The sequence below is a fragment of the Adiantum capillus-veneris genome, chromosome 28 (genome assembly GCF_014529385.1).
Source record: "Adiantum capillus-veneris isolate H3 chromosome 28, ASM1452938v2, whole genome shotgun sequence".
Lineage (NCBI taxonomy): Eukaryota > Viridiplantae > Streptophyta > Polypodiopsida > Polypodiales > Pteridaceae > Adiantum > Adiantum capillus-veneris.
The window spans coordinates 109834803-109860959 of NC_140958.1; the positions used below are offsets into that span (position 1 = coordinate 109834803).

The following is a 26157-nucleotide window of genomic DNA, read 5'->3' on the forward strand; positions in this document are numbered from 1 at the left end:
GGAAAAGTCAAATTTGCTAGTTCCTCAAACACTCCGAGCAAGGGAAAGCTTGCAATTGCACATGAGACCAAGAATAAGGGAAAGATTGTGGATTTGGAGGAAGGATCTCCTTGGGTGACCCCCAAGAAGACCACTAAATACGCTCACAGATTTTCTCTCATAATTATGTATCTTTGCTGTGAAATTTGCGGTACAAAAACCTCTTCTTTGTAATGATAATCGCACCCCTGCTGATGCATGTAACAGGGTGGTGCTTTTTACAAAGATGCAGTGATTCATGGGGCTTCTTCATCACCTATAGGCTTTATCTCCTTTGATGCGAGCATGCAAGATGCTGTAGTTGAGCCACGACTTGTTGATGCTGATGGGCCTATGGGCATGTCAACTTAATCCCCTCCTTCCTTTGCTCTTGTGCATATCTCTCGAATGCATAGTTGTGTTAAATGCATTTCATACAATGTGCATGGTTTATGTAACCCTGATAAGTGGAGATTAATCTGGCAAAATGTACATACATGTGAGGTAGTCATTGTTATTTTGCAAGAGCACAATGAGCATGAATTTGCTGGGCAATGCTTGTGTTTTGCGGGCTACTGGATAGCATATGATGGTTTAACGGGATTTTCAGGTGTTTTGATGATGGTTAGGTATGAGCTGCAGCCAGCTCTTGCATACAATGATCGAGCAGGTCGTTGGATGGTGGTTCAATTTATGATCAATGGCTAGATTTATGAATTTGGCTATGTATATGCACATACAGCCTTGGGGCAACGGGCTGCTTATGGCGTGCCATGTCTTCCTATTCATGGATCTCCAATGCTTTGCTTTGTGTTGATTTTAACAATGTGCCTGTTTTATCAGATATTACCATAGGAGATTCACACATGCTAGGTGTGGAATTGCAGGCTTGCACAGATGTCATCACATGCACATGGATGTTGGATTTGTGGAGCCTTTAGCATCCAAATGTTTGTGGGTACACTTTTCAGCATAATGCTCAATCCTTGTATCGTGCACGAATAGATTTGTGGTATGTGCTCAACATACAACATTATGATGAGTTTGTATGCGAGATGAGCACAGAGTTACTGGTGAGTTCTTTGAGACTATGGGGCCTCGCCATGCGGGCACCGGTGTTAGTCAGTTGAGGAGACCGGATGGGTCACTTGCTACAAGACCTGAGGATATGCGTGTAGTTGCTATTGATTTTTATCGTGAGTTTCTTTTTAGCTGAGCCACAGTCAGAGCATCAGGATGCATGTAGAGAGCAGGTTTGGGCACAAATGCCTTGCCTAGTTAGTGAGGAGATGTGTTAGAGACTAGAGATGCCTCTCCAGATGGAGGTGCTTTACGAGTCCCTCGAGGTAGTTGCCCAAGGGAGGATGGTTTGACTCCTAGCTTTTTCTTGGAGTACTTGGAGTTGCTTGGTCTGGATTTGTGTAGGGCTTCCTAGCACATTTTGTACACTGGTGAGATGCATGACAGCATGAGTGAGGGTTTGATATACCTTATTCCCAAGGAGGGAGGCTCCTTGGATGAGATTCGGCAGTGGTGGTCCATCACTATTCTCAACTTAGCCTAGAAAATCATGGCAAAGGCTCTGAGTTTGAGAATTTAGCCACTACTTGAGAGCATTAGACATGGGACTCAGATAGGCTTTGTCAAGGAGCACAGTATCCTTGACAACATCTTTACCTTTTGGGAGGCGTTTGCCCTTGCACGTCTCTGATAGAAGATCTTGTGATACTCGATTTTGAGAAGGCATATGACAGAGTTGATTGGGATTTCTTGGAAGGGCACTCTGTGCAGGATGGGGTTTTTCGATGCTTCGATCAAAGGAGTGTCAGCTCTCTACAGATTTGCACATAGCTAGTTGCTCTTGGCAGGGGGAAGAGGCGAATGCTTCATGCTCACACGTTTGGTTAGATAGGGTTTCCCTCTTGCCCCCTTCCTCTTTCTCTTCTATGCTGAGGCAATGAGAAAAGTTTTGACTTCAGAGGAGGTTGGTTTGCGTGGCTTAGAGCTTCCTATTAGGGGAGACGAGTTGCTTGACGCTGAGTTTGCTGACGACTCAAGCATGTACTTGGAGGGCCAGGATGCTAATCTACACAGGTGTGAGCAGGCTCTTGAGGTGTTTTGTTGTGCATCGAGAGCACTGATAAACTGGAGGAAGACAATGGTTTCTGGGTCGGCAATGCTCCTACACTTGATTGGGGAGAGGGCTACAGGTGGATACTTCCAGGGACTTTCGTATGCTATTTGGGCAGTCAGGTTGGCTTGGATTTGTCTCCATTGCAGCAGACTCCTTCTCTCCTCCTCTCCTCTCCATTAGGAGGAAATTGCTTCAGTCGAGCTCGACACATCACTCTTTCGCTGGCAGAGTTGTAGTGGCCAACCATGTGTGGCTACTATGTGGTCTTGTTGGATCTTTTCGAGCACCTGCATTAGCTAGTTGGAGAGGCTGATAAGGAACTTTTTGAGGTCACGGTGCGACACCCAATCAGCCCGAGCCAAAATGTCCTGGCAAGTCATCACCTTACCATGTTCTCAGGGATGGCTGGGGATCATCGACCCAGCACGGCAGAGCAGAGCCCGAGCCCTCCTTGGGAAGGGTGTGGTCAGAGGACTTTTTCTAGGGAAGGAGCCCTGGAAGGAGCTGTTGCTACACCGGACTCGTGCTGGAGTCCCTCATACGGGCGGCCCCTGGAGCCCGTTGATCAGGTGGATTTTATAGAGATGCGCCGAGTTGGCTCTAGTAGGAGTTGGGAGGACCGCTTTGTTGCGGGCCTGTTCAGGTGCTGGGAGTAGCCGCGAAGTGGTCTGGAGCAGCACCAGCCCACTTGCATGGAGCGCTTGAGGCAGCCTCTTGTTTGGAACCCCATGGTTAGCACACAACGAGGCCACTTGGTTGGTAGCAAGCCTCACGTTTCTTGGGGTCCCATTGCAGAGGGTCCAACCCACACTCTCGGTGACTGGCTACAGTTTTCAAGCCTCCCAGAGGAGATTCAGAGCATTCAACTACAAGGCATGAGGGGGGTGCAGAGCATGTGTGAAGATATTATAGAGGCTATACCTGGTGAGTGGCATACCCCTCTTGAGGCAGTAGCTCCCAGATGGATGATGATTGTTGTGTGGACTGAGAAGAACTTTCCATTATCTTGGAAAGAAGGCTTGTTGAAATTTTTAATTATTACCCAATAGGTGCTTTGTGAGCGCTTCTCTCATTGGCGGTCAATCACTCTCATGGTGGTCATACACAAAATATTGGCTAAGATGGTTGTACATCGCATCAAGGAGCCTCTTCTTGCGGGTATCCATCCTGCTCGGTATGGCTTCATCTCTTGTTGCCAAATCACGGATAATTTGGCTAATGTTTTGATTGAAATGGAATATGCCAAATATACCCAGCAAGATGTACTCATCGTGCAGGTAGACATTGAAAAGGCCTTTGATGCGTGACAATGCGAATTCATTGCCGACACATATTTCTTGTATGCTCATAGTAACTCTACCGACCTTCTTGATGGTGAGTTGATTGACCCTTGGCCACTTGGATGCTTTGTCAGGCAAGGTTGCCCCCTCAGTGCCTCATTGTATGCCTCTTGTTGTTGCGGATCATTTGACTTCCCTTGGTCGCCTTCATGGGTCGCAATCACCCTCTCGAATTGACTTTCTTGGGGAGGCTTATGCCGATGACTCATTGTTCATGCCTCGCAATAACCAGGATGACATGTGAGAGATTATGCAGGCATTAGATACGTTTGGGCTTGCGGCAGGCCTTATGGTCAATTTCCGAAAATCCAAATTCCTGTCACTTAATGCACGTGGCTGACACCATTTTTTGTGGCCCAGGGATATTCTTGATCTGCATGTGATTGTCAAACACTTGGGATATCCTATTGGCTAGAAGGTAACCAATACTCAGCAAGTGGATTGGGTTATGCAACGCTTGAACGTCAAATTGCAATATTGGAAACTGTCCACATGGCCATTGCATGTTCGTCTCCGTATTTTTCAAATCATTTGTGGCGTACTAATTTCCGCAAGAAAGGGCTCCATTTGTTATCAATGGAGAAGCTTTGCACTACGAAGCGTTTTGGGGGGTTGAATTTTTTGGACCTTCGCCACCACACTCTTGCGAGGAAGGCCATGTTATTACCTACTCTTGTGCAGCAGTGTTAGCCATGGACAATCATGATTGCCTCAGTATGTCAGCATGTTACCACTTCCGCCTTTGGTCATTGAAGGACGTCCCTCTGGGAGATTGTGTTTGGCAAGATGGTCGGTCATATTCTTGGTTGCTCGGTTACCTCTAGTTTACTCTTTGCTTGGAAAGCTGTTACGCATATCTTTCATGGCATGGCAGACAACAATTAAAACGGGAGTTCGCTCCACTTGGAAAGCATTCACCGGAGTAATGCATTTTCTCTTTTTCTTGTTGACCGGTCGCCATGCTAGGCATATTTCTTTCTTTGTCGTGGTAGATGCACGGTGAATGATGTGGTTGATACGCCTGGGGATATGATTCATTTTCCTCAAGCAGCTGCACGTTTTGGTTTGGGCGTGCATTATTGCCAGATTTGGAGTGCGTTTGAGCACATGCTAGTTGCTTTCCTCCCATTCCGCCACTGGCCAATGGATGCCGTACGTCAGATTGGACTTTATGAGACACACCTTTTGTTGCCATTTCTCCGTGCAACTTTTATACTTCTGGGCTTTTGGAATTCTCCAAGCTTCCCTTCAAAGATTTGTGGTCTTCACATGGGACAGATTTTGATCTCTCTGGTCTTTGTGGCGCCAACGCAATTTTCAAATGTTCCATCAGCATGATGTAGATCCCTTTCCTTCAAGATTTCACTTAGGCAATCCTTACATTTAGCCCTTGATGTTGGGGACATATCCCCGGATATCCTTTAGCTCTCCGATGTATGCTTTTAGAGCCGTCACATTACGTAAATTAATCAAATAAGATTCACAAAAAAAAAGTGTGTGTAAGCGTGCGCGCCCGCGCATGCATGCTTGCATACACACATGCTTGTGCGCACTTACCTGTGTGCATGCATGCATGTGTGTTATCTGCATGCTCAAAGGGTGTAACGGTAGCAGGCCTCTTTGCAGCAGCATGTGGGTCTAGAGCAATGCCTGGGGGGCACATAACAATGAGCATGAGGGTGCAGATTGATGCCAGATAATGAGTGGTGTGCATAGGAGTTTTTTCTGTGTTTTCTGGGTGCTATGCAGACAATGGTTGGTGCTCTGGCAATTCCAGCAAGCTGTACCCTAGCTTTTTGCATCCAAGGACTATTCTAGGTCATGGCTAATCTCCAAAAGAAAAAACATCAAATTTTGAGTAGAATCGTTCAAGAAATGTAAGAAAGTATTCTACTATTGCTTATTTGACAAAAGGCAAAACAACAAATGCAATAAGTGAGTAAATGTGTTGCAAGGTTTTAAACCTTGGCAATGACGAGCAGAGGATGCCAGCCTCTACTTAACATTCACTCATTTGGCATCACAGAGTATGCCTACTTCAAACAATTTGTCCTAGAGGGCACTGTCCAAAGAAGTCAGTTGGGGGCACATGATCATATCCTCTGTTTAGGGCCAGGTCGCACCAAGAGCGAGAGGGGTAGTAGAGATTCCTGGTCGCACCAGCGGGGGTGATAAACCGCCAGAGGCGTAAGGTGCATTTAAATGGAGCTGCCTCATTTTCCATTGCTAGAGACATGCGCTGCACACTTCTACACCAGAAAGATAGCTCAGTCCCTATAAAAATGAAGGGATTAATGGGGTTATAGCAGGGCTTTGAAAATCGTGGAGCTTTCCTAATATGGGTCAGATCATGGAATGATCTGCCCTCTACTGGACCCACTGCTCCCAGACGCAACCCAGGTCTTAAATTAGACACAGCATAATAGAATTTCTCTTACTAAGTTAAAAGGGAACTGTTGAGCTCCATTTTAAAGCTTTTACAGAAGTATCAAAAACTGTCTGGTTATGGTATCAAGCTTTCTGATTTAAGTTCCTTGTACGCCTTTTGCAGGCCATTGCATCTGAGAAAGCTACTGTACAGGATACAGCTGTACCACAGCCCACAATGTCCAAAGAAGCTGCAATCGCTATTATACAGGTCATGACATTTATTCATGCTATGGATTGTACCATAGACATACTTAGGACTATTACCGAAGTAAAGCTAAATTTCTAACTCTTGCTCACTGAAATTGCTTTGGCCTATTAAAACTTTCAGGCTAATGAGAGGGGACGACAAAGTAGGCAAAGAATTGCTGAGCTGTTCAAAATAAGGTTGACGTTCACCTAACGATCATTTACGTTTACCTCCTCATGGATTCTGCATATTCTGTACATTTCGTGAGGAAGTAAAGAAAGAAGACATTATTGTTGCCCATCATGACTATATTAACGTCTTAAAGAGGCCAATGTGGCCTCTGAGACCATAGCAATACATACAATGAAAATGTATTTCTTATTTAAGGTCTCTCATAGGAAGATGTATCGCTGCAAAACTATGTTGCCTGAGCATCTTCCTCCTTCAAAATGAAAATGAAATGAGATGCATTGTACAGTTATCCTTTGCAAAAGGTCAAAAGGGCTTTATGAGACTAAAGCTTACAACCATCAGTGTGTGCTACAACCATTAAACAAAATGAATTAAAGATGGCCTAAACTAGGAATTCTGTAATATGCATCACAAAGCAAACCTGTATGGTGTCTCTAGGAAAATGCAAGAGGAGGAACTTCAGCACAAGCATTCTGGAGGGGAAGCTCTTTCGGTGGATGCTGCTGTAAGGAAAATACAGGCGTTGTATCCCCACAGTTAATACTATTTTAATTCATAATTGTATCGGTTATGTGACAATTCAATGATCTCAAATTACTAGCTATTGGTTTGCTCTATTCCTTGATAAAAGTTCTTCAGAGCTCGAGGTTTTCTTGAGAGATGCCGTGTACGACATAGTGCACAAGAGGAACTCATACTAATAGGTGGGTTGGTTTTTTTTCAACATCATACAAAACAGAAACATTCCAGATATCATTAGAGCAGTCACAATTTTCTGAGTAAGTCTGAAAGACAGTCCGTTAACTTTCAAGGGTACCCAGAGGCCCAAATCATATTATTCTCTCTAGATCCTACATCTACTTAATTGTGCTGATAAGGGCGGCTCAATTGTTCAATACATGTCATAGTTGTTTCTTTCTGTTGTTCAAATAGTAAAAGCAATTATCGATTTCTTTATCTCATAAGAATTCCAAAGTTTTTAATGAACACAAGGAGTCATTATATCTGTTATGAAGTGTCAAGCTTTTTAATCAGGCATGAATGACTCTTGGCACCACCCCTCAAAAGAAAAGATGTACCAGAAATTAAAAGAAAACATGGAACGAAGAAAGAGCATTCAAGCCCTGAACAAGTTGAACTACGACGAGGCCTTTCTTTTTGCCAAGGACAAAGTAAAGGAATTAGAAGGCCAAGAAATGCGAGAAATTATACAAGAAGAGATCAATGCATGGGTCCTTCAAAATCTCGATTCCAAGACTGGTTTTTATCCCACATTTCCACGGCCTGATGAAGGAGGGAGCAAATATATTTTGACTCCCCCCCCAAAAATCGATTTTGCAGAGGAAGGAATAGATGACAAGAAGGCTGTGAAGAAGAAGCGGTCATCAGTTCTAAAGAAGGTGCCATTGCCTGAAGAAGAAGAAGATCAGCCATTGCGTTGTCCTGCCTTTTTCCAAAACCATGTGCTGAAAAATATACAAGTTTATAACAACCATTGGCATGACAAAGATGATTCAGCCAATCTGACTCAAAAGCATGATCCAGATCTACTCAAGTCATCCTTAAGACCTCTCATTTTTGAAGAGGTAAAATACAATAATATGTTTGAACTAAGAACAGTTGAAACAGATTGCTAATAGAAACACAAGCAGTGATGAACAGATTAACTTGAATCACATTTGTAAAACTGGAAACACCACCACTTACCCCTCTAAGAGATACTGGCCCCTAAAGGCGTGCCCCTAGTGGTATTTCTTTATGTGTATCGAGGTCAAGCAGTAACATTGCTCGGAGATCCCACACTCTCAATGTGAGTACTAGAAGCACCTTGGCCTTGTAAGTCGTAACCCAAGGACTTAAAAGCAGCCACAAAGCAACTGCTTAAAACAACTTAGTCAGTAAAAAGAAATTTGATGACTATTTTCCATGTTGCTCGGAGATCTCACACTCACAACGTGAGTACTATAAGCACCTTGGCCTTTAAGTTGTAACCCAAGGACAGCTAAAAGCAATCACAAAGCAACTGCTTAAAACAACTTAGTAAAAGAAATTTGATGACAATTTTCCATGTTGGGTACTCTAAAAAGCATCTGCATAGGCTGCTGTCCATGCAGCCTGCCACATCAGCACCAGACTGTACGTTGCTGCCATGTCATCATTGTTTGTACATCTTGTCACGTCATCGTCCATACACTTTGCCTGTCCGAACAGGACTACCACATCATCATCATGCTGACGAGTCGGATGGCCTGCTGCATCATTACTTTGGGAGACCATCCCCCCCCCCCCCCCCCCCCCCCCCCTCCCCCATCTCCCTTGATTCTGTCAAAACAGATGTAGCACAAAAAATCAGTGGACACTGGCACATGTAAAATGCTCATCTCACCATATACTAGACAGTACACCACACAAGGCATACATACCATAGAGTGCGAAAGTAGAGATTGAACATTTCACATTAGACTCCAATGTGTCTACTAGCCATCACATCCGGGTTCTACATCCCTCATTAAAATAGTATAGTTAGAGATGCAATGGTGCAGACATCCATCTGACAAACTCTATCAAATGGAAGTGTCTATCATGAATTAAAATTTAAAGAGTGCAGAGTTTCAACAATCCTTTATGTACATAAATAGGAGTACCAAGGGTTGTCTGACGTCCTGCTCCTCCCGCCTTTTTTCATCCCAAGTACAAATGTATAGCCGGTGGCTTAGTTAATCCCATTAGAATTGCACTTAGTGATGAGTAAGATAATTCCTGGACTTCACCGACTACCTTCAGATGTCTTACACTTCACTTTTCTTTTTGTGTATGCCAACACTTGCTTTGCCTAAAGAATCTCTTCAACCTCTAGCTGCACCTTAAGAATTATATTCTCTAGCATTTGTCCGTGATAGGTGTAGCAGGGCTACAGTCACTTCACAGGACATACAGTTGGACAGTGGGTTACACTGGGACTGGTTCACACTGGACGGACCTTGGTCTGGGAGTGACACGTGGTAGGGTACCTACCTACAACCGACGGTGGTCTAGTGGACCTTGTGGCAAGGTCACCACATGGCTGACATTTATGAGCCGTTGGTGGCTCTTCACGGTGGTACATATGAGTAGTAGTGGTTGGTGATCATCTTCTTCTTCTTCACCTTTGGTCCAGCATCGTTCGGGAGGTAAGGAGTCTTACACAGAGCACTGCTTCACCATCCCTGCACAATTTGAGCCTCGACACCCCATTTGTACCAGTGAGTCCTGGGCTGGAGCTGAGTGCGCTGCCACGCCAGAGTCTGTACATGGTTCTTTGAGCTAGTCGAGTCCACATGTTTTGGTCCACTGTTGTGTCTCTGTTGTTATCCATTGTTTCTGTGTTTCATTCTGTTTGAGAGAGTTTTCATTTGTTTGAGTGAGATTGTCACGCACATTGCACTGAGGGGCACCCACACTGGAGAGAGCACGACACATTATCCGCGCTACAGGTGCTCTCAGTTTGGCGATCACGGTGGGACCTCAACTGAAATCTCACTCTGTGAGGTGCAAATCTTGAAGCTAGTTAGGTTTATCTAGCTTCGCCTACCTTCGCCAACCTTGCCTTCCACTGTTCTCCTCTCGCCTAGTCCAACTAGTCTAGTCCTCTCCCGCCCTGGTCCAACCTGTCCTCATCCCTGGTCTAGACCTCCTCGACCTTGGTCTAGTCCTCCTCGTGCCTGGTCTCGTCCCTGGTCCAGCCGGGTCTAGTCACTTACCTGGTTTGGTCTGGTGGAGTCTAGACCTGTCACAAGTTTTCTTGCCTCAAGCTTGGTTGGACTAGTGGTCACTGCATGACACATACAAGGAGGTCAGTCGAGCGTCAAAACGCACTACTGAGCCCTCTGAAGTACTATCATAGAAGATGACCTTTGACACCTTGTAGAAATCCTTCAACCTCATCACCTATACCTCCACATACCACATCACCCATTCCTTCATCAGGTTCCCCATATTCCCGATCACCTTCTCCAGTAAAGCTCTCTCCTATTCTGATACAACAAGCTATAGAGCAACAGGCTCAGCAAGGAATCATGGAGCCACTAGCTAGTGTTTTGGCCAAGGTAAACATCAAGTTCCCTACCTTCAAAGGGCTTTCTTCAGAAGATGCTGACGACCATGCAAGAAGATTTGTATCTCTCTGTAGGGGACGTGGTCTGAAGATGCTTATTTGGTACTATTTCCATCCACCTTGGATGGCCTAGCAGATAAATGGTACAGTCAATTTGCAGAGAACCATTTTGCAACTTGGGTAGCCTTAAGACAACAGTTCTGTGCAGCTTTTAGGCCGGGTGACTACCAGGAGAAGGTGTTGGATGAGTTGGCCAACATGGTGCTCAAGCCTGAGGAGACTTTTGCAGAGCTTATGACTAAAACTAAGTCGCTGGTGGCCAAGCTCCCCCAACAACCCGGTGAATTCATGGTTAAAAAGTGGATGGAGAAGGCGCTTCCCAAAACTTCTCAACAAAAACTCCGAGAGAGTCTCCGACCCGACGCCCCTCTCGAGGAGTTCATCGCAGCTGCTACTAGGATAGAGGGGGCTAGGAAGCTGTTCTAGGAAACTCTCCTCACATAGAAACTCCCTCTGTGTTCTCGGAAGGTAGTCCTGCTGATCCTTTAACTTCTTTACGCAGGGAACTGGAAGCCCTAAAGTTACAGCGAGCTCTTCAAGAGGAGAGGTCCTTCTCTCTTAGACAAGAGAAGCCTCCAAATCATGAGGCATTGGAACAAATTAAGCGCAGATTAAGCGCGAGCTAGAAGAGCTCAAGTGTCAGCAAGAGACTAAGGCTACGGTTTGGTGTAGCTCATGCCGCTCTCCAGGGCACCCTCCGCAGGAATGCCCCCTTCGGGTTTACTTCCACTTCTGTGAAGAATCTGGACATGAGGACAAGGATTGTTACTACCTAAAGGGATTGCACAAAATACAACAAAGTCTTGGTCCTTCTCTCCAACAAGGGTTAGCACCATCATCCAACATGGTTTCCCACTACGGCCATCCCAACTACATGCCACCTTTGCTCAATACCCCTGCTGTCCAAGGTATGTCAAGTACTTTCCCGACTCAAAGGTTTTATAATGCTAAGCCACCTCAACCCCTCAGAGCTTCTACACTTCAGCCTCCAACTCCATGCAGCAACCACCTCGTCCCCCGTTTCGTCCTTCCAATCGGCCCATACTCTGCTACAGATGCGGAGAGTATGGGTATTATCAGAGCAAATGCCCTCTGCCAAAAGGCTCTTCTCGGTGCCAACTTTGCCCTGAGGCTCAAGATCACTACACTAAGGATTGTCCAAAACAACGCGCCTCTACCTCTGCGAGCCCAAGTCAGAGCCAACCTGAATTCACCTTTCCCAAGATCAATTTGATAGCAGTTAGTACCAACCCCAAGCCACCCCTTTCTGCCCATATGATTGCCTCTCAAGACAAGTTGCAGCTGGTAGAGGAGCCAGCTGGTGTCCTCACACGAGCTCAGAGGGCAGCCCTCGGCCTCAATCTTCCAGCAGGTACAGCCCTTTCCTCCCCAATGCCTACACCTCCTCCAGCAGCTGACATGCCATCCCCTAGTGCTAAGAAAGGATCTTTTACTATGATCTCCGATATTGATGGGGCTTTCTTAGAAGCAGTTGCTGACTTACAAAAGATCAAAGTACCAGAGGAACAACAACAAGTAGAAAAAGAGAAGCATACAGCAGAGACAGTCTTGAAGAACACTTTCCAACAAGTGTCCCTCTATGACATGCTTCGACTAGATGCGAGTTTCAGAAGTGACACCCTTGCAGTTATTCAGTCACTTTACCCTGGAGCAGGTCCTAGTGGCGGGCACCTCCCAGTGCGACAGTCAGAGTCCTATATGATATCCAATCCTGCTGCTCCACTCACTAATTATAGAAGCCCTCGCTTGACAGTGTCCGTTTTAGGTCGGCAATTCTCAGGAGTGATAGTGGATGGTGGATCTGGCATCAACCTGATGCCCGAGTTCACTATGCTAGCTCTAGGTCTACAGCCTACTCGCCCTGCTCCCTTCACAGTTACATTGGCCGTCCAGCGGACAGTCTACCTAGTGGGCATAGTGGATAATGTGCCTCTGCAGGTACAAGACTTTACTTTTAACTTGGATTTTGTGGTGGTTCGTCTTCCCCAGGTTGAGGGCGGATTTCCCTTGCTTATTGGAAGACCATGGCTGCGACACACTAAAGCACTCCACGATTGGGGAAATGATGCAATGTGGATACATAATTCTGGCTCCTCGATGCAACCCATTCTCTTAGAAGGTGGTATGGATCCCGTGGTGCAACATAGTTCTTTGTCCTTAGCAACCAGCCTCGAATTGGAACAACCTACTCCACCTGACGGGTCAGATGAGGATCTGTTGGAATGGTTGGATGCTACCAAATCTATGCCCTGTTTGGAGTTTCAATTCACTCTTTGCTTGAAGGTACACCCTCTTCCAATGTTTCCAAGGTAACTAAACCTTATGAGCCACATGAGCCAGCTCAAGAGTTGAAGGTCACAGAAGATTCTCCTGATGCGCTCTCGGTGAAAGCCCTCTTGATAAAAGCCGTTGAATTTGGAAAGCCGAGGAAAAAGTATATAAGCAAAAAGAAATCTCCCCTACAGGAGTTCAACCCCCTTCAAACATCAGCCCCATTGGTGTCTGCTTCTTTAACCAGAACGAAGCTAACCTCTGTGTCTAGCCAACTCCCTTCACAGAGCAGGTCCTGCTTGATGTGCTGGATGAATTCCCTACTCCTGCTCGTTGTCTTGCTGAGAATAGTTGGTTCTGTCCTCAACCTGCACTTTCATAATGCTCTGACCTTCCTCGCCCTTACCAACACACCCTCGTCCCTACCCACCCCCTCACATACCCTCGCCCCTACCCTAACCCTACTCGCCCCTACCCACCCCCCCTCGCCCCTACCCTATCCCTACTCGCCCCTACCCACCCCCTCACACACCCTCGCCCCTACCCACCCTCCCCCTTCCCCTCGCCCCTACCCACCCCCTCACCCCCTCTCGCCCCTATCTAGCCCTTCCCTCTTGCCCCTACCCACCCTCTCCCCCCCCCCCCCTCGCCCCTATCTAGCCCCCTACCCACCCCCTCACCCCCTCTCGCCCCTATCTAGCCCTTCCCTCTCGCCCCTACCCACCCTCTCCCCCCCCCCTCGCCCCTATCTAGCCCTTCCCACCCTCGCCCCTACCCACTCCCCCTCCCCCTCGCCCCTATCTAGCCCTTCCCACCCTCGCCCCTACCCACTCCCCCTCCCCCTCGCCCCTATCTAGCCCTCCCCACCCCTCTCAGGTTCAGCAAGTTTCCCCCACCCTGCATGATCGGCTCCATTCACTTGGTTGCCATCCTGTTTGCTGTGAAGGTCCTTTCATTCTACCATCATGATGGAGCTTAACCCTATTTGCTGTGTTACTCGGGCTTATGGTAATCCATCTTTTCGAGAAGAGTGTTGTTGCAGAAAAGTATGGCAACTGCAAGCATGGACCAGGCTATGCAATCATACATACTGGTTCCTGCTTAGTTACAAGCTTAAGGCGATTGCAATGAAGAAAAGATGTATGGATGCAGTAGCTAGTGGTTCCTGCTTAGTTACAAGCTTAAGGCGATTGCAATCAAGAAAGATGTACGGATGCAGTAGCTGGTGGTTTTCCGTCACAGTTTTTTTAGTATTCTTCTCACCGAGACGGTGAGCGGTCTTGTGGCGGGCAACCTGTAGCCGGGCTACAGTCACTTCACAGGACATACAGTTGGACAGTGGGTTACACTGGGACTGGTTCACACTGGACGGACCTTGGTCTGGGAGTGACACGTGGTAGGGTACCTACCTACGACCGACGGTGGTCTAGTGGACCTCGTGGCCAGGTCACCACATGGCTGACATTTATGAGCCGTTGGTGGCTCTTTACGGTGGTACATATGAGTAGTAGCGGTTGGTGATCATCATCTTCTTCTTCACCTTTGGTCCAGCATCGTTCGGGAGGTAAGGAGTCTTACACGGAGCACTGCTTCACCATCCCTGCACAATTTGAGCCTCGACACCCCATTTGTACCAGTGAGTCCTGGGCTGGAGCTGAGTGCGCTGCCACGCCAGAGTCTGTACATGGTTCTTTGAGCTAGTCGAGTCCACATGTTCTGGTCCACTGTTGTGTCTCTGTTGTTATCCATTGTTTCTGTGTTTCATTCTGTTTGAGAGAGTTTTCATTTGTTTGAGTGAGATTGTCACGCACATTGCATTGAGGGGCACCCACACTGGAGAGAGCACGACACATTATCCGCGCTACAATAGGGCCTAAGAAGACTCACATGGAAAGCCATGTGAATCCTCCAATAAGCAGGCGGTTGTAACATGATAGACACCTCATTGATCTTCTCTATGAATTTGATAGGACCATGATATCTAATACTAAGCTTTGGATAAACTTTCCCTTCATCTTTCTGAGCCTGGCCTTCTCAAACCTAAAAAGAACCCAATCACCTTTCAATTCCAAATTCCTGCAATGCTTGCCTGCTACCTTCTTGTGCACTTATACTGTGAGAGTTCTGTGAAGCCTCCTTCACTTTGGCAAAGGATATAGCCAAATCCTCCACAAAAATTTTCTTGGAAAATCTTATCCAACAGCATTGGTGGAACCTCCTAATTTCTCTCCACCTTCCACAATCTCAAAGGTTGCCTTCCCTGTAGAAGTATGACCCTTTATTTTTGAGGCAATCTCAACCAATTGCATAATACTGCTAAAAGTTCTCTCATAGATCATAGATGTGTGCTATCTGTGCCTTAGTGATCAACCTGCTCTATAGGGAACCACATCCCATCCCGCCATAATATTGCTCCAAAAACTGCTACCACAATCAGATTAATACACTTCAAAAGATTTTTGAACATCTGATAACACCAAACAGGTCTTGAGGTCTTGTAGTAAGCTAGTCCTTAAGATGCTTAAAAGTTATAATCTGTCTGGGACTCCAAGTGAAAGGATCTACTTTTTTATTAAGCTCAAACAGAGGTGGTACAATCTTTGCAAACTTCTTGATGAACCTAAAGTCAATCTTGTGGACATCCGCAGGTGCAGTCCGAATCTGTCCTGAGATCAACATTACTGAAACAAATGGATCCAATCTATTAAGAATTTCATCAATAGATTGAATAGTGAATTTGTTTTTTAAGGTTATCTTATTGAGGGCCCGGTAGTCGATACACATTCACCATGAACATCCTTTTTTTGCACAAGAAGCATTGGTCATTGACTTGGCTCATAAGCTGCTCTTCATGTTTTGCTGCACTAGATCTCTAAGGGGCGAACTCCCCGGGACAAGGGCAATGGCGTGATGCTCAAGTCTTTGAGGAGTAATTTCTCCTACAAAAACAGCCAGTAGAAGACTTCAATAACTTCAACCTTTCCTCCTCTAACCTCAGACAAAATTTACCATATAGCATGCTGTGAAACTGAAATAAACTTGAAACATAACTGTAAACTGATAATTGAGATAACAGTATTTAAGAGATTTGCATCTTATATAGGTACGAGTAGAAGTAGATCAAGATACCAGGGTCATTCTTACCAACATAAAAAAGAAGCTTTTATCGGAAGCAAAAATCTTGAATAAAGATAAACCCAAGGAAACAAAAAGCAAAGTGGAGGAGTCGTCTGCAAAATTTGTTATTCTTGATATGGGCATGAAGCCTGCTAAAAAGCCTCCCAAGGACAAATCTGGTCAAAGAAGTTTGGAGTCGATATTCAATGAGCTTGCTGAAAATGGAATTATCCAGTTGTGCCCAGATAAGTCCTTTCAAGACGTTAAGGGATCTGATATTGTCCGAACCAGCAATTCAGAAGGTTCAGTTGTCATTGAAGATCCTTCACTGGCACAGGTAATGAAATAAGAGTCTTTTCTTGCAAATTTCTGTCACCAATGTTGAACTCCAAATTCATGGGCTCCATCAAAACGTGAATGTATGGGAAAACAATTTTCAGTACTAAAACTGATCTTAGGGAGGAATTGGTAGGTTGCAGCTTATCTGGGATAGTTATTGGTATGTTGCTTTGAAAAACATTGCAGTTTTTAGACCAGATATACCAGCACTGGTTTTAATTCCACTCATGGTATGCTGCTTTGTAAACCATTGCAATTTTTGGATCAGATATACAGCGCTGTTTTTAATTCAACTCATGCATTTATAAATATGAAAGGTAACTTAGTCGCAACTTTTAGTATTTGACTGTGTTTACAACCATTGCAGACTGCAATGGCCAATAATGGAATAGATGGGTAGGGAGGGTCACGAAGCTATTTTACAGCTGCAAAATGTGAAATCTAACAAGTCTTTTTGTTCATTAATGAGCTGTTGTAGCAGGGCTACAGTGTCACAGGCACTGGTCAGACAATTAGTTGCAGTTGGGCTGGGTTCACACTGGACGGACTTTTGCCTGGGCAGTGACACATGGCAGGCATACGGGTGGTGGTCTAGCCGATGCGGGCCAGACCCACCATGACCAGAGTTTGGAGATAGTCTTAGCTGGATTGGATGTGAGCTGTTGGTGGCTCTTTATGGTTGTATATATCCGTAGCCGTTTTGGGGTTACGATATCATCTATTTTGTGTGGTCAGTAGTCTAGAGTCTATTTTCTTGAGTTATACACAGCACGTCGGCACCATCCCTGCACAATTGAGCCTTTGTACCTATGAGTTCTTGGCTGGAGCTGAGTGTGCTGTTATTGCCAGAGTCTGTACTGGTTACGTTGAGTTAGTCGAGTCCCATCTGTTTAGGTTCTACTGTTGAGTCACTGTGTTTGTTTGCTCTATCATCCATTGTTTCTGTGTTTTCATTCTATTGGAGTGAGATGTCACACACATTGCACTGAGGAGCACCCACTGGAGAGAGCACGACACATTATCTCTGCTATAGGTGCTCTCATTTTTGGCACACCCGATCGGACCTCAACTGAAGTCTCACTCTTTTGAGTCGAGGAGCTACCTGGTTTCAGCTCTCTGTATTAGTATCAGTAGATTGGTTTGCATAGGTCTGGGCCTGGTTCAGCTTGGTCCCGTCTAGTTTTCTCTTGACCTGCTTAGTTTTCAACCTGCTCGTCTAGGCCTGCTTGTCTAGTCTCTCGTCCTGGTCTAGTAGTCTCTCGACTTGGTCTAGTCCTCTCTTGTCCAAGTCTAGCCAGGAGGTCTAGGAGGTCCAGTCACTCACCCTGGTCTGGTGGAGTCTAGACCAGTGTTCAATAACTTAAAGGTCTTTGTGCCTAAAGCTTGGGTGGGCTTTTGGTTATTGCATGACACATACAAGGCAGTCAAAAGAGCGACAAAGCCCACTACTAAGTCCTTTGAAGCACTACCACAGGAAGCGTCAACCCTTCATGCCAAGTAGAAGTCCACCAGCCCCATTACCCCTACCTTATCCCTCAACTAGTTCTACACCTCCCCAGTCACCCCCATCAATAAAGTTCTCATCCCTTGTGTTACAGCAAGCTCCAGTGCAACAAGCTCCTGCACACATAGCCATGGAGGAGCTCACAAGCGTTCTAGCTAAGGTGAATATTAAGTTTCGGATTTTCAAGGGTCTCTCCACAGATGATGGCGACGACCATGCCCGAAGGTTTGTTTCTCTCTTGAGAGGTCGTGGCCTCAACCGAGAAGATGCCTACTTAGTACTCTTCCCATGTACCTTGGATGGCTTAGCAGACAAGTGGTACAGTCAGTTTGCTGAAAACCACTTTACTAAAAACCACTTTACTACTTGGGCCACATAAAGACAACAATTCTATGAAGCTTTCAGACCAAAGGAGTTCCAATAAAAGGTTTTGGATGAGTTGGCCAACCTGATGCTTCAGCCCAAAGAGACTTTTGCAGAACTCATGACGAAACCAAGTTTCTGGTTGCCAAGCTTCCTCAACAACCAGGTGAGTTTATGGTCAAGAAATGGGTAGAAAAGTGCTTTCAAACACTTCTCAGCAAAAACATAGAGAGAATCTCCGACTTGACGCCAACCTGGAGGAGTTTGTTGTTGCTACTACTAGGATAGAGTTGGCAAGGAAGCTGTTTATCGACTCTTCTCAGGTCGAGATTGCCTCTGTACTCTTAGAAAGTCCATCTGACTCCTCGACTTCTTTACGTAGGGAACTTGAAGCCCTAAAGTTAGAGCACGCTCTTCAAGAGGAGAAATCAATCTCTCTTAGATAGGAGAAGCCCCCACATCACGAGGCTTTGGGTCAAATCAAGAGAGAGTGTAGCAGGCTAAAGTGTCACTTTCACAGGACAATTAGTTTAAAGTTGGTCTAGTTTACAGTTGGTCTTTGGTCTGGTCGATTCACACTAGACGGACTCGCTGGGCAGAGACACGTGGCTGGGATACGGTGGTTTAGCGGACATCGTGGCCAGGTCACCACCGCCACCCAGTGGGGATAGACTTAGGTGATGTTATTTATGAGCCGTTGGTGGCTCTTTATGATTGTATATATGAGTAGTAGCGTTTGGTTAGAGCATCTTGTACGTAGTCGTCTAGAGTGAGTCTATACACAGAGCACGTCTTCACCATCCCGGCACATCTGAGCCTCGACACCCCCATTGTACCTGTGAGTCCTAGGCTGGAGCTGAGTGTGCTGCCACGCCAGAGTCTGTATCAGTCTTTGAGATAGTCGAGTCATATGTTCTGGTCTGCTGTTGTGCCTTTGTGAACTCTGTTGATGTCTATTGTTTCCTTTATTTTTAGTCTGTTTGAGTGAGATTGTCACGCACATTGCACTGAGGACCACCCACTGTAGAGAGCACGACACATTATCCGCGCTACAGGTGCTCTCATTTTGGCGATCACGGTGGGACCTCAAATGAAGTCTCACTCTTTGTTGAGATACAAATCGTGAAGCTAATTGGTTGCTACCTAGCTCCGCACACTTGCTTGCACTGTGTAGATAGTCTGCTGGTCTGGACCTCTCTCGCCCTGGTCCAACCAGTCCTCGTCCTCGTCCAAGGTCCTCGTCTAGTCCTCGCCCTGGTCCAGTCCTCCTCGTCCTGCTAGCTAGGTGGTCTAGTCACTGATCCTGGACCAAGTGGTCTAGTCCCTATTCTCACTTGTCCTGGTCTAGACCAGTGTTGTTCAGCCCACAGTTAGAGTCTTCTTGCACAAAGCTTGGTAGGATTGGTGGTCACTACATGACACATACAAGGCGGTTAATCGAGCATCAAAGCGCACTACTGAGCCCCGTGAAGCACTATAATAGAAGACGACCTTTCGTATCTAGTAGAAGTCCATTAACCTCATCACTCATACCTCCACATACGACATCCCCCATTCCTTCATCCGGTTCCATATCTTCCAGATCACCTTCTCCAGCAAAGCTCTCTCCTATTCTGCTACAGCAGGCTATTAAGCAACACGCTCAACAAGGGGCCATGGAGGCGTTGGCTAGTGTGTTGGCCAAGGTAAACATCAAGCTCCCCACCTTCAAAGGACTCTCTTCAGAAGATGCTTACGACCATGCACGGAGGTTCGTATCTCTCTGTGGGGGACGTGGTCTTAACAGAGAAGATGCTTATCTCGTACTTTTTCCATCCACCTTGGACGGCTTAGCAGACAAATGGTACAGCCAGTATGTAGAGAATCATTTTGCAACTTAGGCAGCCTTAAGACAACAGTTCTGTGCAGCTTTCCATCCAGGTGACTACCAAGAGAAGGTGTTGGATGAGTTGGCCAACATGGTGCTCCAGCCAGAGGAGACTTTTGCAGAGTTTATGACTAAAACCAAGTCTCTGGTTGCCAAGCTTCCCTAGCAACCCGGTGAATTCATGGTGAAGAAGTGGGTGGAGAAGGCGCTCCCCAAAACCTCTCAGCAAAAACTCCGAGAGAGCCTCCGACCCGACATCACTATGGAGGAATTCATCGCACCTGCTACTAGGATAGAGGGGGCTAGGAAAGTTGTTCAACAACTCTCCTCACATAGAGACTCCCTCTGTGTTCTCGGAAGGTAGTCCTGTTGATCCATTGACTTCCTTGCGCAGGGAACTTGAAGACCTAAAACTACAACGCGCTCTCCAAGAAGAGAAATCAATCTCTCTGAGACAAGAGAAACCGTCGCACCTTGAGGCTTTGGATCAAATCAAGAGAGAGCTAGAAGAGCTTCGGTCTCAGTAGGAGACTAAAGCTATGGTATGGTGCAGCTCTTGTCGCTCTCCAGGACATCCTCCACAGGACTGCCCCCTTCGGGCTTATTGCCACTTCTGCGAAAAATTTGGGCACGAAGATAAAGATTGTTACTATATAAAAGGATTGCGGCAAATACAACAAAGTCTAGGTCCTTCTCTCCAACAAGGGCTAGCACCTGCATCCAACATGGTCTCACCCTATGGCCATCAAAACCCGTTGCCCCCTCTGTTGACAACACCCCCTATGCAGCAAGGTATGCACAACAACTTTGCATCCCCCAGCTTTTATCATGCTAGTACTCCCTCAATTCCCCAAAGCTTCTACACCTCAGCCTCCAGCTCCATGCAACAACAAGAGCAGCGACCACCTCGTCCCCCGTTTCATCCGTCTAATCGGCCAATCTTATGCTGCAGATGCGGTGAATATGGGCATTACCAAAGTAAGTGTCCTTTACCTGAAGGGTCTCCTCCTTGCAGACATTGTCCGGAGTCTAAGGACCACTACAGTAAGGATTGTCCCAAACAAAGGGCATCCTCATCTTCAGGCCCGAATCAAAACCAACAAGAGTTTACATTCCCGAAGATCAATCTAATCACAGTGAACATCACCCCTCAGCCAGCACCCAGGCTACACATACAGTTCGGCCACAATAAGCAGCAGAGCCCGTTGGCGCACAAAGAGCAGCCCTGGGTTTAAGTTTGCCGACACGACCATCTTGTCCATCACTTACGCAACCTGATCAAAATGTCGAACCCGTAATGATTACGACTAAGGCACTTCACGATTGGGGAAACGACGCCATGTGGATACATACTCCTGGCTCCCAAATGCAACCAATTTGGCTCGAAGGAGGGATGCATCCAGTGGCTCATCACAGCTCATTGTCAGTACAGTCCAATCCCGACCTTGAGCAACCCATCCCACCTGACGGGTCTGACGAGGATCTGCTACAGTGGTTGGAAGCTACCACATCGATGCCATGCTATGTGGTCTCTATTCAAAACTCATCTGTGCCGCCGGTAACACTCTCTCTTCCAACTCCTCAGGCAGACACAAGTGTTCAAAGTCCTTCTGCAGGAGACAGTAGACCAGTCGAAGAAGTAAGTGTGTCAGCCCCAAATTCTCATGCTTCGAATAACCCGCCGATGGAAGCCCTTGGTCTCGGGGAACCTATAACACATCACCGAAGGGGGAAGAAATCTCCTCTGCATGAACTTGCCAAAGATCTCCTCCTTCCTTTAGCATCTCCCAGGTCGGACGCCCCGCCCCTTCAAAAGCACTCTGTTATGTCTGGGTCTGAAGATTTACCCTTCGAGGAAATTCCACCACGATGGTTACAAGAAGAGTACGTAGAGTTTCTAATCGATCAAACACCTGCACATGATGTCTCGAAGCTCCAGGAGGCAGCTCACCTCTTATCTTCGAAAGCACCCTCTCCAGCTACACCCCCTGACCCGGTCAAAGAAGTCAACCTGGGAGATCTTGACAACCCTCAGCACGTACTCTTAGCAACTTGGTTATGGGAGCATCCCGCATTACTCAATCAGGTAGTCTCTTTCATATACTCTTTTAAAGATGTTTTTGCGTGGTCCTACAAGGATTTGGAGGGGATCCCGCCAGAATTGGGTGTCCACACTATACCTCTGGTTGAAGGGGCTAAGCCTGTAAGAGGCCGAGCTTACAAGCTCCAACCCGAAGTATGCTGAGGCGGTCAAGTCAGAGTTAGAAAAAATGCAAGAGGCAAGGATCATTGTACCTGTGGAGCACTCTGAGTGGTTATCACCCATGGTGATAGCGCCTAAGAAACAGTCCAACAAAATCCGTGTGTGCGTAGATTACCGCACTCTGAATAAGGTAACTATCCCAGATGGTTTCCCAACGCCTTTCATTGAGCGTGTGCTCGAAGATGTAGCAAGGCATGTATTGTACAGTTTCATGGATGGGTTTAGTGGATACAATCAGTTGGGCATCCATCCAGGTGATCAGCTGAAAATGGCTTTTGTGACTCCCTGGGGTATTTTTATCTACACTAGAATGTCTTTTGGATTAAAAAATGCTCCACCTTCTTTCAATAGGGCGGTATATCTCATCTTTTGTCCTCTACTTACGGATCATCTTCGCATCTTCATGGACGATTTTTCGACCTTCTCAGGTGCTCAATGTACAACCCCAGTGGAAAATCTAGAGGAACACCTCGCTCAGCTCTCTGCTGTCTTCCTCAGGTGCAGAGAGGCACGCCTAAATCTAAATCCTAACAAATGTCATTTTTTGGTTACTGAGGACACACCTCTAGGCCATGTGGTGTCTGCTAAAGGTTTAGCGTGGCAATCTTAAAGTTACCACCTCCCATCAACCCAAAAGGGGTGCAAAGCTTTGTAGGCCACACAGGTTATCATCGTAGGTTTATACGCATGTATGCACAGGTGGCTCAACCCCTAACCCGCCTAACCACTGCTATTGTTCCCTTTCAATGGTCAAATGCAGAGGCTGAAGCTTTTGCATACCTCAAAAAACGCCTCACTGAAGCGCCTATCTTAGTAGCTCCCGACTGGTCTCTTACCTTTCATGTGCATACTGATGCCAGTCAACTGGCTGTGGGTGCTGTGCTGACTTAGCCTAGTAAGGAGTACAACCTGGATCGCCCTGTTCACTATGCGAGTCGCCTACTCACCAAGGCAGAGCGCAACTATAGCACCACAGAAAGGAAAGGTTTAGCTATTGTGTATGCTCTGCAAAAATTTCGGCATTATTTATTAGGGGTCCACTTCACAGTTATTACTGATCACCATGCCCTGCGATATCTGCTCAACAAGCTGCAAGTTGCAGGTAGAGTATGGCGATGGCTACTCTTATTTCACGAGTTTGATTTCGAAGTGGTACTCAGGCCCGGCAAACATCATGTCCTTGCCGACCACCTTTCTCGCGTTCACACTGGTGAAGAAGCAACAGGGGTTGCTGACGACTTTCCCGATAGCAGTCTCTTTAAGGTGGATACCACTCCGGAATGGTACGGCGATGTTTTGCATCTGCTTTCTAGTGGCCTGTACCCAGAGAACGCTTCTCCACTGCAGAAGAGACGACTGTTGCTGAAGTCTAGGCCATTCACTCTGATTGGGGCCAGTTATACAAGTCAGGACAGGATGGTGTTCTGAGGCGGTGTGTCTCCCCTCATGAAGTCGAGTATATTTTGGAGGATGTCCACAGTGGTCCCACTGGTGGCCATTACCCTGGTCATATTACTGCCCAGAAGATTCTCCAGTGTGGCTTATGGTGGCCCTATATTTTTCGCGATGTAATTGCCTATGTAAAAGTATGTGATGTATGTCAGCGCTGTGGCCCTAAACCAAGCAATCAAACCGTCCTCTGCAGGTCTCTATGGCATGGCAGCCCTTTGAGAGATGGGGCATTGATTTTGTAGGTCCAATTACTCCCTCCGCCCAACCCGGCAATCGTAAGTATCTCTTGGTGGCTACAGATTATGCAACAAAGTGGGCAGAGGTACTGGCGACAACGGATTGCACTGTCACTATGGTAGCCAAGTTTCTCTACGAAAATATTTTGTGCAGGTTTGGATGTCCCTTGGAAATCACCAGTGACAGGGGTAGTCACTTTGTGAATGAAACAATTTCAACCTTGCTTGCCAACTACAAGATTTTTCACCGAAAATCTTGTTCCTATTACCCTAGAGCAAACGGGCAGGCAGAGAGCACTAAAAGGTTCTGATAGCACTCCTACGGAAAGCATGTCATCTTCATCCTTCGACTTGGGCTCAAGCTATCCACGGCACCCTTTGGGTATATCGAACTTCTTTCAAAGCCACAACCAATCACACCCCATTTCAATTAGCTTTCGGTTTGGAAGCGATAGCACCCTTCGAATTCAACTCAGGTCTCCGCGAGTCTGCAGTCGCGTGCCAATAGAGATTTGGGGTCGGCATCTGTCTCTCGTCTTTACCTTCTGGATGAAAGCCGAAGTTTGGCTTCTCTGGCTCTGGAAGCAGAGCAGCTTCGTCGTAACGCCTGGCATGATCGCCATCTCAGAAAGCCGCAAATAACGCAAGGAGCACTGGTGCTACTTTATCAAGCTAAGTTTCTGAAAAAAGCAAAGAAGTTGGTCCCAGCATGGCAAGGACCATATAAGGTGATGGAGATTCTACCCCACGGAGCTGCACAGTTAGCCACCCTTGAAGGAGTTCCGCTGCCTTTAGTCAATGGATCTAGGGTCAAATGCTATCATGCTTAAGTTGCCGATCAACGGTCTAAACGGTCTAAAATCAAGTGTTGATCTTCCCGACTCTGAACCCTTAAATAACTTCGGAATCACTATCTTCGGCATCCCTGCTGTTCTTTTTCATCCTATCTCATACACCCTCTCCTTATACATCTCTCCTTCTGCTGACTCTGTTGCGTTCAATGGGTTTGATTGTAGAATTGGATAAACTCTCCCCTTCACTCTGTCTGTATCGTATGTAACCCCTCTTCTGTGTTGTGTGTAGGAATGATTCTAGTCTTGGGCATAACCTACCCTCCTCAACTCCGACTTAGGCCCTTTTTCAAAGCACAAAATTCTTTGATCTATAACGTCTCAAGTGAAACTCTGTTCTTTTGCTATGCACAAATGCCTTAGTATTCTTGAGTGGGGTATTTATGAAGGTAATTTTTTCACTAGCAATTTTACTTCACGTTTTATCTGCCACGGATTCTTTCAGAGGGGTTAGATGATCTCCGAATCCGGGAATCTTTCCTGCTCGTGCCTTGCTAGTCCCTTTGCTTGTTTAATGCTTCTGAGGTCCTTTCACTCCTTCTCTTTGCTTGTGAGTGCCTCGGAAATATCAATATCACCTCACCTCACCCTCACCCTGAAAACCTTGTTGCCTTGACTCGCCCTTTCTATCAACCAAGTGTGGTAGATTGGCTATGCCATTTCATTTCCCTCTTCAATAACCCTCTTCAATAGCAGGTCTTGAGTTCAACTCCTCGGCTAGATCTTTAAGGTCTGTTGGATAGTTTCCTACACGTTAAAACTCTCTTCTTCTTCTTTTTCAACCCTCTGCCCTCTGCCCTCACCCCTCGCCCTTGCCTCTCCTCTCAACCCCCTCCCCTAGCCCTGTCCCTCGCCTCTAGCCCTCCCCCTATCTACTCGTCTCTCGCCCTATCCCTTACCCTCTCCCCCAGCCTCTCGCCCTTCCCTATCTCCTCGCCCCTCGCCCCCGCCCTCCCATATCCCCTCCCCCCTCGCCCTCGCCCTCCCTATCCCCTCGGCCCTCGCCCCTTCCCTCCCCTATCCCCTCGCCCTCGCCCTCCCCTATCCCCTCGCCATCCCCTCGCCCCCGTCCTCTCGGCCCCGCCCTCGCCCTCGCCCTGGCCATCCCCTTCCTCTCGCCCTCGCCCGCGCCAAGAGGCTACCGCACTCGCCCTCGCCCACGGGCCTGTGCAAAAAAACCAAAAAAGCACATTAAAAAAACTGGAAAACTATACTTACTGGCTTTAAATTAAAGCTAAGCGTAAATCAGCCTCACTTTCATCAAAGTCAGAAGCGAGTTATCTCGGCATGTTTTGAGCCAAGCGTTCCTCCATCTCCAGCTTGACTTCAACCTCTCTCCATCGCCAGGGTGCCTCCAGAGCTCCTTCATCGTGCTCCTCCAGTTTCTCAGTTGAAGATTCTCGGGCACAATTTATCAAG

The 26157-nt window shown here is 46.7% G+C and overlaps 1 protein-coding gene across 1 annotated transcript in view; it reads left to right on the top strand.

Moving 5' to 3' along the window:
• The window catches only part of LOC147421085 (dynein regulatory complex protein 11-like), a 118173-nt gene that overhangs the window by 61323 nt on the left and 30693 nt on the right, over nt 1–26157 (top strand). The window contains exons 7-12 of the mRNA XM_086505193.1: nt 6044–6130; nt 6251–6306; nt 6740–6826; nt 6941–7005; nt 7337–7887; nt 15850–16200. Coding sequence (XP_086361319.1) covers nt 6044–6130; nt 6251–6306; nt 6740–6826; nt 6941–7005; nt 7337–7887; nt 15850–16200 — 1197 coding nt within the window. The remainder of the gene's footprint in view (nt 1–6043; nt 6131–6250; nt 6307–6739; nt 6827–6940; nt 7006–7336; nt 7888–15849; nt 16201–26157) is intronic.